This window comes from Colossoma macropomum, unplaced genomic scaffold (genome assembly GCF_904425465.1).
Source record: "Colossoma macropomum unplaced genomic scaffold, Colossoma_macropomum, whole genome shotgun sequence".
In the NCBI taxonomy this organism is placed as follows: domain Eukaryota; kingdom Metazoa; phylum Chordata; class Actinopteri; order Characiformes; family Serrasalmidae; genus Colossoma; species Colossoma macropomum.
The window spans coordinates 32,016,708-32,032,341 of record NW_023494786.1 but is presented as its reverse complement, the minus strand read 5'-3'; the positions used below and the strand labels follow the sequence as shown (position 1 = coordinate 32,032,341).

Below are 15,634 nucleotides of genomic sequence, written 5' to 3'. Positions count from 1 at the left end.
GTGTTCATGGTTCTAAATAGAACCACTGTCCTCACTAACGAACCCTTTAAGAACCATTTTGAAGTGTGTGCACACATTTGGTGCCATACAGCACCTTTTTGAAAATGATTCTGTGTAGCACCAAAAAGGGTTCTTCTCTTGTAACAACAGCAGAACCCTTTTTGGTGCTACACAGAACCATTTTCAAAAAGGTGTCAACACATTTTTCATCAGTCTGAAGAACCAGTTTACCATGCAAAGAACCATTTAAGCATAAAAAATGTTCTATATAGAACTCATGGCTCTGAACAGAACCATTCCCTTTACTAAAGAACCCTTGCAGAACCACTTTTTTAAGAGTGATTCATATGGACTTGGGAATCGGTTCGTCTGATTCACTCAGAAATGAAGCGGCTCAAAAGAAACGACTCGCTCACGCGGCTCTCAGTCGAGCTGAAGCCGTCGAGCGGCGCAGACAGAACGGAGAGGAGCGGAGGAGAGAAAAATGAAATAAAACCACATTCACAGACAGGAGCTGGACTGCTGACATCAACAGACACAAAGAGCAACAACTTCGGACTAAACCGAAAGAATAAAGCTGGTAAGTTAATCCGTTTCCATAATAAACTCACTTTAGTGTTTACATCTCCTCTAATAGCCCGGCTGCTCTGTAGCGTCAGCGTCGCTCGTCTTTAATCTGAATCAGCATTAAGAACAGAAGGTTCGATTCAAGGATTTCTCGATTTGGGTTCAAGTTCTACTTGTTGTGGACTCAGATGACAAATTTCAGTGAAGTTGGCTTCCTGTTCTCCAGCTTCTTGTTCAGAGTTTCCGTTCCACCTTAAATGCTGCTGCAGTTGCATGTAACTTCTGCACCATTTAAGGTGGAACGGGGAATTCGAATAATGAGCCAAATTAAGCGTCGTGCATGAGGAGATTTGAGAGATTTGACCCATTTGTCACCTTAAGTTTGATGTGATCTATTCTACATCAAGAGTTATCTTAATGCTGATATTGATTGATTGGTTTTGAAGGCATCTGGAATCAGATATCAGATAAAAAATGAACATCTGGCAGTTTGTTGATCAGTCTGTTTACATTCCTTATGACTCACATCCATTCTTTGCTCATATATGTGTTCACATTAGTTTGTTTACATTGTTTATATACCTTTTAAGATGTTCAGTACATGTTTCCATATAATAAGAATAATAATAATCATGGTGGTGGCAGCTCAGAGTGCTTTACAGACATGTCAATAATGTTTTAAAGTATTAATGTAAATTTGTATTAAAAAAATGACATTAAATTGAAAATATAAACACCAAAAAAGATGTAGAATTTTAATTAAACTCTAAATTAAAGTCTGCACTGAGCCTGTCTAATAAAAAGTGATTTAACTTCCACAGTTTAGAAGCATAATAACCGAAATATGCCTCTCCACCTTTTCTATATTTTACAGAAGGTATTTGCAGAAGGCCAGTATCTGCAGATCTAAGATCCTGTGCTGGAACATACCAGTCTGTTTACACTTGAGCTGTCCAGTTTCCTCCCTTTCAGTCTGAGCTGTTGTCCATTTACTTCTCCATCTTTCTGTCCAGTCAGGTCTGAAGTCACCCACCGAGTACTATAGCAAAATGAGAACCGAAGAGGCTTCAGGCACGGTCCTGCACCGACTGATCCAGGAGCAGCTTCGCTATGGAAACCCCACAGACGCTCGCACCCTCCTGGCCATCCAGCAGCAGGCCCTGCGGAGAGGAGGAGGCAGCGGAGGCACTGGATCTTCTCAGTCTTCCTCAGAAAGCCTCTCCCAGGAGGAGCCTCAGTCCCCGAAGCTCTCTGCCAGGCAGGAGCCCCAGGGCCAGGAGCACCAGGCTGATTACCAGCACTCTGAAAGCTACCAGCTTTACTCCCACCACCACGAGCAGCTCCCCACGTACGAGCAAGCCAAGGTGCACTCGCAGTATCTGGCGTCTCAGTGGTACCACAATGGACAGGCTAGCAAAGACTACTTGCTGGAGAACAGCCTGAGCGGCATGCAGCCCTATGAAGACGAGAGGTGGGATGGCAAGCGTGGCCATGCTAGGTCACTCAGCGAACGGCTGATGCAGCTGTCGCTCCAGCGCAAGGCTGCGGAGGCCTCCCCAGCCCCCATCAGCTCCTCCAGTAGCTACCCGCAGATAGCCGGCTACCACGCCGGCCAGCACTTAGCGCAGGGATCTAAGGATAAGCACGGCCCTTGGCACAAGTATCCGCTTCACCTTCAGACACAAGCGGCAACGCTAAACCCCACGCAGGAGTATGAGCATTTCTACACTGCACCTCCACCAGCTTTCCACAGCCAGCACAACAGGTACAGGATACAACAGCTCGGCAGAATATCTGATTTAAACCCTTTTCTCCTTAATTTAAATGTCGTCAGTCAGCCAAGATGTGTCTGAAGACTGTTTAGGAAGCTTGTGGTGCCAATTAGCATCAGCTACCTCAAACCATGCAAGTTATCTCGAATTGACTTGCTTAACGGTGAATTCTACCAAACTTTCTGCATAGTTCAGTGTTTGAGATGTAAACAGAGGGATTCAGAGTGGTTTGGTGTGAAACGGTTCAGATGTCTTTACAGTGGTGGTGATAGGAACCAGGGGTCGCCATGACTACAACACAAATATAGACAGTTTATTTACCATCCAAAACCACCAGTGAAGCATTTTGTATCAAATCACTCTGAATGACTTTGTTTATCTCTGGATGGTTTAATTATTCAGAAATTTTAAAACATAGGTGGAATTCCCCTTCAAGTGGTCCACTGTATGACATACTGTTATCTGTCTTTTCCAACACCTTGAAGGTTTAAACGTGACTTTTCGCTATAATATTCCCTAAAGCTCTCAGGATTGTCAGACTGGTTAGTCACTGAAATATTCACTCCTGCTTTGACGTAATGCCTCATTGTGACTAAATAGTGGGCAGACAGTGGGAGTGAATGAGTGAGTAGCTGGGGGTGAATGAGTGAGTAGCTGCGGGTGAATGAGTGAGTAGCTGGGGGTGAATGAGTGAATACCTTGGCAGTTAAATCATGAAGACAGTTAAGAATTGTGCTTTTTTAGTAGCAGAAACTTGTATAACTAATAATCTTGTCTTTTCATTTAGGCTCGTTCCACCAGTGCAGTCGCCTGAAGTGCGCCATGTGTTCTCCAGTGCGCCCCCTGCAGGCAGGGAGGTATTGACACTCGGCTGCAACCAGACGGAGCTGCTGATGAAGGAGAATGAGAGACTGAGGCAGGAGCTGGAGGGTCATGTGGAGAAAGCAGCCAGGATTCAGAAGGTAAAGGTGTTTTCCACTTTAGTCAGGCAGCTCCATCAGAACGATAACGCACAGTTCACATAACAGGTTAAGCAGTTTCTCAGCCTTTACCCAGTAAAAGAGGGAGTGAGAGGCCGGCCAGGCCACGAGAACCTATTCTACTGCCCTAAAGAACCTTTCAATAGATGATTCTATGAAGAAGTATTTGAAATGAGATGTGAACCTCCACATAATGTAGAAGCTCCATACCAATGATTGACTTCCAAGCCCTTTAGGAGCCTATATTTTTACGAGTGTACAGATGATATGATTAGGATTAAATTAAGGATCTGGACAAACTGGCAAACACATGTGGTGAACTTTTATTTGTGCTGTACCAGATGTGCAAGGAAACAATGCAATATGATCCATTTCTCAGCAGAGATTTGATATGCAACCTGTAACATCATATAATATGAGATTTTATATGTTTTCTTACACATAAACTGCACATTTTCAGTCGTCCTTATAGAGAAATAAAGTTACAAAGTATTGAAGTGATGAAATGAATAAAATGCTGATGATAATAATGATTTATTATCACTATTATTATTACTATTAGTAGGAAGTTAAAAGTAAAATTAAAAGGTTTAGTTAAAAGTATAAGTGGTAAATTATGGAAGCTAAATAAACAAAAAAGTAATAATAATAATGTTGTTGTTCTTCTTCTTATTCTTATAATCTTTTCTAAATATTATTATTATTAAATTCATTCATACAGCACTTTTTTAAGTTTAGGATTAAAGTGGTTAAAGTGGTAAAATATGGATAAACAGTATAAACAATTAAATAAATAAATCTTCTTACTATTATTATTATTATTATTATTATTGTTATGATGTTCATTCATTCAGCACATTCATGCAAACCAGTTTTAGTTGAAGGTTAAACTGTTTAAAGTGGTGAGGTCACTTGAATACCTCCATCTGACCGACAGCCGGGCAGTTTTAGCTGAATTGTTCTGCAGTGGTGTATTTAACGTCGGCTCAGCTGAAAGCGGTTATAAACCCGTTCCAGAGGGTTACGTCAGCGTAGCTCAGCGTTCTCTCACTCTGAAGGAATGATAATTGCGGAGGACCGAGACACTGCCTTGTGTAAACTCGCTGAGTTGAATCACAGCGTCTCATGGTTTCCATACGAGAAACCAGGTTCCCTGCGCAGGTGTGGAGGAGGAGGAGGAGGAGGAGGAGGAACTCCGCCAGGCGTCTGTCACTCTCAGCGCATACTGTTAACGCGGTTTGTTCTTTCTGTGTGTCAGCTGGAGCAGGAGATCCAGCGGATTTCTGAGGCGTATGAGACGCTGATGCAGGGCTGTGTGAAGAGAGAGGCTCTGGAGCAGACGCTCAGGAACAAGCTGATGGCCGAGGTTAAGAGACTGCAGGAACTCAACACTGAGCTCAGAGGTACAGCCATAATTCAGCGCAGTCCCAAATGTGCAGAGTTTTCCCCTCTCCTAATAACAAGGACGCCTAAACCCCACCAGTTAGCATCATGCTAATTGCTGTTATTCATAGACATGGACAAAAGTGCAGACAGATTCAACCACATAAGCAAGTGTATTTAAGATAGCAGCTCCACACAGTTGGTATGATTCAGACCTGGTGGTAGTTGGTGGCGTATAAGCTTTTATTACTTGTTAGCTACATTAGCATCGTAGCTACAGAGTAAAACTTAACCCAATTAGCAAAATTTGTCTGACCCACTTGTGGGACACAGCCTTGTTTTTGTTTGGACCCAGTATATGTCCAGGTCCTTGGCCCAGATCTGGCCCACACACTATAAACTTAATGGATGTGACCCAAATCTGGCCCAACTACATTGCTGGTCCACATCAGAATTGGTCCAGAGTTCCAGACACAAGGCAAAACCATATGGAGTTGTCCAGTGTCTGGCCCTGTTCTGGCCTGCAGGCCTAACATCTGCCTGGTAGCCAACCAACACTCGCATCTCAAAGCCAGAATCGGCCCAAAACTCTACTATATTTCTTGGCTAATAAACTACATTCAAAGTAAGGTGGAAAATTGTATATATTAGATTTTTCACCATACTGTTGCTTTAAAATCTGGCAGAGTCTGTTCTGCAGAATAGTTTAGGTTGGTGTTTCCCAGTTCTGGTCTGTGGGTACGCCGACTCTGCACATCCGTGCCAAAAATAATATCTTAATTAGTGTAAACATCCTAAATGTAGTCAATAAATCTAATATTCCTCATTATGAGACTGTTGTAAGAATATTATAAGATTATTCCACCTGTTTCTGTACATTTTTACTTGTTTTAAGTGATTTTATCTGGTGAAAGTGTCTTATTCCATTGGCAGATTAGTTTACTTGTTTTGAGAAATAATGAAGATAATTTTGCTCATTTCAAGAAATAATGATTAAAACAAGGAACATGATCTGACAATGAAATAAGACACTTTTATAAGATAAAACTGCTTAAAAACAAGTAAAAATGTCTAAAAGTAAGTTAAATAATTTCACAATACATTTAAAAATGATGTCTTACACTCACTAAGATATTATTTCTGCAGTGATTGTAGGGCTCTTAATTCACCCACCCAGGTTAAATACTAAAATGTGCGAGTCAGGGTTTACTCCAGGACCAGGATCTTAGTGATCTTAGTGATCTTCTTATGGACTGAAGACCTGTCTGAAAAACTTTGTTGCATAAGTAATTTTTTATGTGTGGTGTTCGATTCACTGTTACAGACAGCCTGGAGAACACCAGCGCTCGGGCAGCGAAAGACGTGGAAGCTGCTGACCACAACCAGCATGTCATGACCAAGCTCCTCATGCAGAGTGAGTACTGATTCTACAACAGCAGTTTCATGCTCATTTTACGTCATAACGTCACCAGTGCTGAATAAACAGGGCACTACAACCAAAATGAAAAATCGCTCATGGTGGTCTCTAGAGTGGGAGTGCCTCATGATGATGTGGAAGGAAAGAACTACAAAAGGCCAGAATGCCCTTTAACTCATACAGAGCAGATCTGAGACAGTTTAATTCAGCATAGCGTACATTGCAGTTAAACTTGCTGGCAAAAGCGTGGGTCAATTCTAGCCTTCATAACTTCAGAATGGTTCAAGCTATAGACATGTTACACATATCAGACCATTCAGCAGACCCACCCCTAACTAGCTAGTGTGGCATCATCGAGTGTGACGTCAGCATCCATGAGTAATTTGGCTTGGAAAATCACCCAAAATCCTGATATTATTGCTCTGTTTTTGTCTCTCATATTCCAAAAAGGGTTAAAACAGTACCATGATTCACACATCAGATCATCATCAGACTCTGTCCTCACCATCTAGAGTGATTTCATCCACCCGTGACCATCCATCAGCCAGCAATCCAGCTCCAAAATCACCCAAACCCCACTCGCTACTGTTATACCACACCTCTGCTTTTTCATATTATAAGCAAAGGGTTAAAAATAGTGACATAATTACATCAGAGCACTCAGAGGAACCTGCCGTCACTTGCCAGAGTGAGAGAAACCAGCTCTAACATCACACAACCCAGAAATACAGCACAAACACACAGCCAGATCACTGTAAAACCTGCTATTAGCTCTCTGCTGTAGCCTTCATATGGCAACTAAAGGGTTCATCTACACTTTTTCCAAATCTGGTCAATCAGACCTGTTTGATGCTTCTTTAGTTTTAGCACTGGAGCTATGAGGCTAATGTAGCTAACAAGTAATGGAAGCTTATACCCCACCAATTAGCATCGTGCAAACAGTCACGTTTTAAGTAATCTATAACAGACTTGTGGCTTCTGACACTGTGGGACATACTGGAATCTATAAACATGGACAAAAGTATGGGCTACAAGATGACCACTACTGCTTTTTTTTAGCTTTGCAGTGCACTGTTGTCCATTTTTATAGATAACGGTGTGTTGTAAGAGTTTTAGGCTGACCTCTATACTGTCTGGAAGAATTCCTGACCTCTCTGTGGAGCTGCTTTTTTGTTGAGTCACTTGACTGAAACAGGAAGCATGTTTGTACTCTTTAACTCAGGAATCTGAGTCACATAACAGATCATGGTCAGAGAGAGCATCAGACACCATGCATGACCTTTTGTCTAGAAGAAGAATGCAGAGGGACAGTCCACCACTGTCCGGCGACCCTTTGGGCTCATCTGTAGCGAACAGATCAGGCCTTGTTCTGCTGCACCCGTCTTTCCCCTGTGTAGCGGTGACTCTTCGGGGGAGATTTGGGTTGACGGTGGGAAACAGATGAAGGAATGCTAGGCTTTGAGGATGTGGGTCAGAGGGAGGGTGACTCGCCCCGTTTCTTTTCCTCTCCTCTGTCCCTTCGCATTCCTCAGGCTCTTGCGTAAATGGGGCATTCAGGATTTTGCAATCAAATTCTTCGCCTCTGAGAAAGAAGTCAGTGGGAAACAGCCATGGCAAGAGATCAAAACACAAACACAGCAAATAGCTTTTCTTACTGCCAAGGAAATGCCTCAGTAATCTATTGTAGGGCTACAATGAATAGGTTATTACAGTGATTACGAGAAATGTCAACATTGTTTTTGTTGTTACTGCACTGTTTACATTAAAAACAAAGCTCTATAATACTCCTATTATCCACACAGTCATTCAGACAGACTGTAATACACTACAGGAAGTGTAGGGGGCGATATGGCTTCTACTGTTTCATTTATAAAGCCTCTATAATGTTCATATGATCCACACAGTCGTTCTGACAGACTGTAATACACTACAGGAAGCGTAGGGGGCGATATGGCTTCTACTGTTTCATTTATAAAGCCTCTATAATGTTCATATGATCCACACAGTCATTCTGACAGACTGTAATACACTACAGGAAGTGTAGGGGGCGATATGGCTTCTACTGTTTCATTTAAAAAGCCTCTATAATGTTCATATGATCCACACGGTCACTCTGACAGACTGTAATACACTACAGGAAGTGTAGGGGGCGATATGGCTTCTACCGTTTCATTTAAAAAGCTCTATAATGTTCATATGATCCACACAGTCATTCTGACAGACTGTAATACACTACAGGAAGCGTAGGGGGCGATATGGCTTCTACTGTTTCATTTAAAAGCCTATGTTCATATGATCCACAGTCCTGACAGACTGTAATACACTACAGAAGTGTAGGGGGCGATATGGCTTCTACCGTTTCATTAAAAATGTTCATATGATCCACACAGTCACTCTGACAGACTGTAATACTCTACAGGAAGCGTAGGGGGCGATATGGTTTCTACTGTTTCATTTAAAAAGCCTCTATAATGTTCATATGATCCACACAGTCATTCTGAGAGACTGTAATACACTACAGGAAGTGTAGGGGGCGATATGGCTTCCACTGTTTCATTGGGGCCCATTGAGGGTCCACAGTTACCAGGACCCCTAAAAATTTTAATGGACTCCTCATATTGATACTGATTGTACACCCATAACTCACATGAAGATCCAATTTCATAGCAGCCTACCTCAGCAATTAGCTTCCATCAACACTACAAAGACAGAACTGACATCTGTTTATCTCCCTCTTATTCTATTCAGCTCATCCATCCATTATAACCATTTCCAAACTGATTCTTCACAACCTGCAACATGATATAGTCATTATTTATAACTCTAAAATCTTAAAAAGGCCCATAAGATCCTAGTTACGCCGCTGCTCGGCTACATTTGGGGTGAAGGGGAAATTGCATAACTTAATTTTTTTCCAAACTGTTGCTCTAATAGCATTTCCCATGTGCTCAGACTTGTCTATTGATTTCTCTAATTGGTTTCTCCCCCTCTCTCTCCCTCAGTCGAGGAGCAGAAGCTGCAGTGCGTGCGGTTGGAGCGCGACGTGGACGCTCAGCGGCAGCGAGCCGAAGCGCTGGAGCGAGACTTGAGCTCGGCGCACGCGCACAGTTGGCAGCTGCAGGCGGAGCTGCAGAGGAAGAGCGCGTATGTGGAGCATGTGGAGCGCCTGCAGGGGGCGCTGGCTCAGCTACAGGCCACCTGCGAAAAGAGGGAGGGGCTAGAGCTGAGGCTACGAACGCGACTGGAGCAGGAGCTGCGCACACTCAGAAACCAGCAGGTACAGACAGACGCATTACTACCAGCATTATACATACGAGTTACCGACCTAAAGTTCGTAATCACATAATTAAACGTGGAATCTTCGGAAAGAGTTTCGAGTTTCTGACTTGTTGCTGAAAGAACGGTTTCAGTGGTTCATAAATATTTATTTTTAGTGATTGCATGTCAGTATTGATGGGTATCGGTATGCAACAGATATCAGCAGAAATCAGGGGGATTTGATCCAGTCCTGTAACGAATCTGTTGTGAAATGGCACACTCTCACACTGTTGTTAGCTGTGTGGTTCTTCCTGTGAGATGCTACAGTGATTGAGTAGTTTCAGTGTGATGGACTGCTTACTCTTAGATCACCTTAAGAGAAGTGTTGCCATTAAAAGCAGCTCATTTGAAGGGCTCAGTTTTTTCGAATATAAGACTTGGCTAAAGTTTCAGAACATACCGTCCCCAGTCCGCATATGGAAACTAAACTGCAAAAACAGCCTGTTTTGAATTCATTGTTTCTGTGATGTCATGAAAACCAACATATTTCCACCTATTCAGTCTACAGCTGTTAATAAGCTCCACCCATTCAGGCTAAAGTTATACAGAGCGTTTCAGAAACCAATCAGATCCTAGTTTATTTACGTACATCAGTCTTAAAAAGGCTGTTTTTGTTACTGTGCCATCTGTTTATATCTATAACCAGTGGTTGTGTCATGCACCATTATGTTTGTTGGGAAGATACCAAAGCAATGCAAAAAATTCTAAAAGGAAGATGCTAAAGCTGAAAGGCTATAAATACGTTTCTGACTACAAAGCCTTTGGGATTATCATTTCTAAGGGACTAACCAACAAGGATGTGAAGCAGGACATACAATATTCTTACTCATATGTCTTTATTTTTCTGTTTGTCCTCCTTAGAGGCAGACCCAGGCATGTCTGACCAGCGATCCAGCGTCCTCGGTGAATGTCGCCGCCCTGCTGGAGCGTCTGAGGGAGCGCGAAGAACGGATTTTGGCCCTGGAGGCCGACATGATGCGCTGGGAGCAGAAATACCTGGAGGAGAGCACCATGAGGGAGTTCGCCATGGACGCAGCGGCCACTGCTGCTGCCCAGAGGTAGATACTATACACTTGACTACAGAGATGTTTCATATCGCTGCTGTCGGAACAAAACCTTGTATCACTAAAATGCTAACTTAGAGGAGAAGGAAAAAACCTACTTTACTTTTAATGTAAGTCAGTGGAACCAGACTTTTTTCCAAGTCATTTTGGGTCGTTTCTTTTGGTCTATTCATCATGAAATTTACATACAATGTAAAGAGTAACAGGCATTTTCGATTTATGTCAAAAACTGAAAAACGACAAAAATGGAGATACGATGTTTGGTTCCGACTGCGGCGATATATTACATACAGAAGAAAATTGACCTTGAGTATATTTGCAACATATTGAGTTGAGACACTTGTGTTTTTGCAGAGACACCACCATCATCAACCACTCGCCCTGCCATTCAACCAAGAACAGTTTCAGTGAGGATTTGCCCCACGCTGAGCTCAGGAACCAGGAGGTGGAGAACAGGTATGAACTCCGTCAAACTGACGACCATTGCTAAAAAAATGCACTGATCTCCGGGTGCCGATTCAGCTGCATCGATTTTGGAATGTTGGAATTGATTATAATTAATTCCAGTTATATTCAAAGCAGTACAAACTCAATTTTGACCATTTTTCAGACACAGTTTTTTTTCCCAACTGTGTAAATAGTGTATATTCACTGTGTTTTGCTGGTGAGTTTGCTACGTAAGCGTGAACATTTCTGTGTGTTTCTGTAGGATCCGTACTTTATACGGGCAGATCCTGGAGAAGGACGCTGTGATTAACGTTCTCCAGCAGCGACTCCAGCAGGACCAAGAGAAGGGTGAGGTGGAAGAGGGTGTGTCCACTGTAAGCCCCACCCCCTCGTCTAACACAAGCCCTGCCCAGAACACAGGTAATCACTCAAATACGAACTTTAGATTAGTAGCATCCAGATTTGCTCATTAAACCACTGCAATAGCTGAAGGCCGTTCGAGGTACTTCCTTCAGTGAACGGCAATAAGGACCAGTTGGTTCCAGGCTCAGAATCACATTTAAGGAATACCACAGGATACTAATGTTGCTCATAATGGATTAAAGGCAGTAGGGGCCAGTTAGGATAATGTAAATAAGATCATTGTTTGTTATTGTCATAGCTGGTCCTCAGTATTGTTAGCCCAGCTAATGTTGTTTGTCAAGCTACACTGAAGTAGTGAGCATTGTGATAATCAGTGTTTTTGTGTTTACTTTGCTCCAGGGAAGAGTCATGCAGACGGGCAGACAGCTGGCGTGTCCCGCCTTTGCCGTGTTGCGGCTGTAGTGTGTAAGGCCAGGAGCCGGGCTGAGCCTGCAGCTTTGACCACAGCCACAGAGCAGAACTCCAGCACAGAGCCCAGTCACGGTCAGTACGCACAGGATGTGCCACATGTCTGTTGCCTTTGCACAACACCACAATGGACGGGGGGGGCACAATTAGCGTGAACTCTCCATGGATCATTACACTGAGTGCAATACAGAGTTTCCAAGCCTTTAAAGTGGATACAGCGCAGAGTTTTCCAGAGTTTATATTGATTAGCCTTTCAGTCACGGAGGCACTCCAGTGGTCATTGATTTACTCCAGTGTCATATTAGGCGCTTGGCTGAATGGAACTCAGTTAAAATTTATTTGTGTAGCGCTTTTTACCACAGGGGTTGTCACAAAGCTAGTCTCGCGGGGCCAAACATGATCTCGTAACAAGAAGGTCTGGGAACAACCAATTTTGGGCCAAATGTGGGGGGACATAGATATATTAGGGTGGGAAAAAATATCCAGCACTTTGTGAAGACAGAGCTCCAAGCAGGGGGCGATGGTGTGCTCATCAGCAAGCCTGTCATTAGCCCATAGTTTTAATGCAAGGTAGCATGGCTAAGACACACCCCCCGCCCCCAAAAGCTCAAACTTGTAAGTGAACACATTAGATGTAGTAAAAATCAACATAACCTCTTGCAAACTGTTAGCAAACATTAGCGTTTCGCTAGCAAGCTTGTTTTGCGTGCATTATCGATTGTGCTCCAGGTGTTAAAAGAGCACCGACCAGAGGGGGGCAGGTTTTAGAGGGGGTGTACTCTTGCTTGTGGCAAATCTATCCAGTGAAATCCAGGACCCACTACAATATCTCGCATCGCAGGACTAATTTTCAATGTTACGCACTGGAGCAGGTGGGAAACCAGCCCGCTGCAGGTGGGAACGGGCCGAAGCACACATGAAGAGAAATCCTGCAAATTAATGAATAGCCTAAATAAAGTAGAACGATCACTAAATCACAAAGAAACTGATCACGTGAACAACAAGCAAATTCTCGTAGTTTGCAGAGGCGGCGGAGCCTTCAGTCCGACGGACACAGCTGCCCAGCAAAACACCAAAATTAACTTCTTGGTTTAATTCCTGCTTTGTGTTTACTGGGAATAAATGTCGTTTGGTGAAGTTACTTCTCAGTGAGCCTGATGACCATGATTGCCATGTTATTTCAGCAGAGAATAATGTATTTGTGAAAAGACTGTCAGATATTGGATGTCAGTTCGCCATGACTAAACTGCGTGGGTGGGGGCGGGATAAAACGTTTCAGTTGCGGGCGGGAGCGGGACTAACAATTCCAGTTGTCGTCAGAGACTATATTAACAGGGAAAACCTCCTGAAAAACAAGAGGAAACCTTGAGAGGAACCAAAACTCAGAAGGGGAACTCATCCTCCTCTGGTCAACGTCAGATAGCAAAACAGTTACACAATAAAAATCACAATAACTCAACAAACCCAACCAGAATCATGAATGAAGAAAATGACTAATGAGTGCACAGTAATAAATGATGAATAGAAAATGACCTTAATCATTAAACTGAAGTATTCCGGTCAATCAGTGACTAACGTTAGCAGCCTAATGCTTGTTATAATCAGTGGCGTTTAGTGTCAAGTTAGTGAATTAAATAGTGTTTTTAATTTTTTTTTATAGATTCCATTCAGCAACAGACCCCACCGCCTCTCAACCCTTTCAAAGGCCTGGACAGCGTGGAGGCTGAGGCAGTGGAAATCTTCATATGAGTTCCGTCAGTCTTCCTTGCATGATCAAGACTTTGTAGAGACAATGGAGCCACAGACATGGCAGCTGATCCCTCCAGAGAAGGGCAGGAATGCAGCAGTTTTGGATGACGGAGCTGCCTGGAGGACCCAAAGCTGAGCTTTTGTGGACAGCTCTCTAAATGAATGTGAAGCTCAAGCTGGTCTTCGGGTCTTTGGCGTTTTTTGTATGCAAATTCTTCGGGGTACTCGTGCAGTAGAGCGGTTTGTGAGTTGGACGGGATGCTGAGAAATCCTCAAGAGTCAAAAAGAACTCCAACTCGAAAGACAGTGCCGTACAGTACGGTGCAGTACACAGTAGTGCAAAACTAGGCTCAGAACCCAACAAACATAATGTTGCAGGACAGTGTAAGACTGGTAGAGTAATGAATCAGAATGTGACCAGAGCAAAAGAGTGCAGGCAAATAAATTAATCGCAAATTATACACAGACTGTAACAGCGAAATTCTCACTACTTCACAGTGCTTATTTTGGTATGCTGCCACATGCCAACGTCTTTACTATATTAATGGTGTTTCTAAGGACGAGGGACTCCAACAGTCCATGTATATAATATGGTAAGGCTGTTTGGACCAGGGCTGCAACAGTTAATCAACAAAGCAGATCAAGGCTATAATACTTTATAATGTTCATACGATCCACACAGTCATTCTGACAGACTGTAATACACTACAGGAAGTGTAGGGGGCGACATGGCTTCTACTGTTTCATTTAAAAAGCCTCTATAATGTTCATATGATCCACACAGTCACTCTGACAGACTGTAATACACTACAGGAAGTGCAGGGGGCGATACAGCTTCTGCTGTTTCAGTTAAAAGCTAATTCGAGAGGAACCAAAGAACATATAGTGGTCATTTAGTCAATTAATTGAATAATCGATGGTCGCTTAACCGACTATAGAAGTAACAGTTAGTTGCAGCCCTATTTTGGACCGTTTTGCTGCCTTTCCGTGAAATCCCTTGTTGAAAAGTGCCTCATGCCTAAACTGGGTTTACAGTCCTTTGTTCCTTCTCTCACCACGGCACAGTTGATCTCACCACATTCCTATTCTATTGAATTTTCTCCCGGAGGCTCAGATTGGTCTGTGCGGTTTTACAGCTCCACCTGAACTGCATGTTATAAATGGTGAACATTCTTGTCTTTCCCCCCCTGGAAGGCGGGGAAAATGAAGCAGTGTTCTCTGTTACACTCTTTCTGTGAAGACTCACCAGACGATGTTTAGCACAAGCGGGTGGAATTGTATTATAAATTATTTTGCCGCTCTTAATTTTATCCTTTATTTTATCTTTGAACGTGCATTTTCTCCTACAGTGCATCTGCTGGTCAGTGTGCTCTATGGACAAACATGTTAAGCTACATACTATTTGCTTCTGTTTTGTTTCGTTTTTTTTTTTTGTTTACATTTACTGTGTTTCGAAGTAAAATTATTAATATATTTTGTAAGAAATAAAGCCTTTATGTTAATGGAATGTAGTGCCAAGGACCTGATGCCAAAGACTTTCAGCATTTCATTGAAGTTATACTGTTCATTCCAGAAAGCTTTGTATATTAACCAAGGGTTGAGCTCTCGATGCTGCGTAAAAGATGTGAACGTTCTGGAACATTTCACATACGTGAAAGAGAAATAAAGGTATTAATATATAGAACATCGTCTCTTAAAAGAATGTCTTTCTTTTGTCCTGTTTACTTTATCTGTCACGTCCATTTCTCAGCCTCTTTATCTCTCGCACACGTCAGACTAAAACCTGTTCTGAGGAAAGATGAGTAATCGTAACCGAATAGCTGTGAGGAACATTCCTGGGCTCATATTTCAATGGAGGCTTCCTAGTGCCTAATGGCTCCACTCTAACCACACCACACTTTCAGCTACTCCCTGTAGGCGTGTATAGGAACAGTTAAGGAAGGGTGGATTATGGATTATACAGTCAGAATTCTTTAGCAACACGCCTAAAAGACTGGGGTGAGGACTTCCTCTATCCATGTGAACGCTGAATTTTTCAGATTCCATCTACACCGCAGATAAGGAACCTCCTTGACAATGCCCTGCTGAAAAAGCACCTTTGGAAAC

The 15,634-nt window shown here is 42.8% G+C and overlaps 1 protein-coding gene across 3 annotated transcripts; it reads left to right on the top strand.

Moving 5' to 3' along the window:
* The first annotated feature begins 440 nt into the window (after nt 1-440).
* On the top strand, nt 441-15,212 carry amotl2b (angiomotin like 2b). 3 transcript variants are annotated; one of them, XR_005007013.1, is made up of 12 exons: nt 441-580; nt 1,581-2,332; nt 3,127-3,301; nt 4,578-4,722; nt 6,027-6,116; nt 9,122-9,396; nt 10,299-10,495; nt 10,856-10,957; nt 11,211-11,368; nt 11,711-11,854; nt 13,440-13,780; nt 13,825-15,212. XR_005007013.1 is itself a non-coding variant. In XM_036565363.1 (11 exons), the coding sequence occupies exons 2-11, from the start codon at nt 1,617-1,619 to the stop codon at nt 13,526-13,528; spliced, it is 2,091 nt and encodes a 696-aa protein (XP_036421256.1). In that variant the 5' UTR covers nt 441-580; nt 1,585-1,616; the 3' UTR covers nt 13,529-15,212. The 3 variants fall into 3 exon arrangements, 2 of the variants coding, with proteins under 2 accessions (XP_036421256.1, XP_036421254.1); XM_036565363.1 differs by having other exon boundaries at nt 1,585-2,332; nt 13,440-15,212; XM_036565361.1 differs by having other exon boundaries at nt 13,440-15,212.
* Nucleotides 15,213-15,634: the final 422 nt, after the last annotated feature.

What these genes read in the sequence shown, in the direction of transcription:
- amotl2b (XM_036565363.1), top strand. Translation starts at nt 1,617, where the DNA reads ATGAGAACCGAAGAGGCTTCAGGCACGGTCCTGCACCGACTGATCCAG. An exon ending in AAGCCCTGCCCAGAACACAG is followed by an intron (nt 11,369 to 11,710) that starts GTAATCACTCAA and finishes ACTTTGCTCCAG; the next exon opens with GGAAGAGTCATGCAGACGGG. An exon ending in CAGCACAGAGCCCAGTCACG is followed by an intron (nt 11,855 to 13,439) that starts GTCAGTACGCAC and finishes TTTTTTTTATAG; the next exon opens with ATTCCATTCAGCAACAGACC.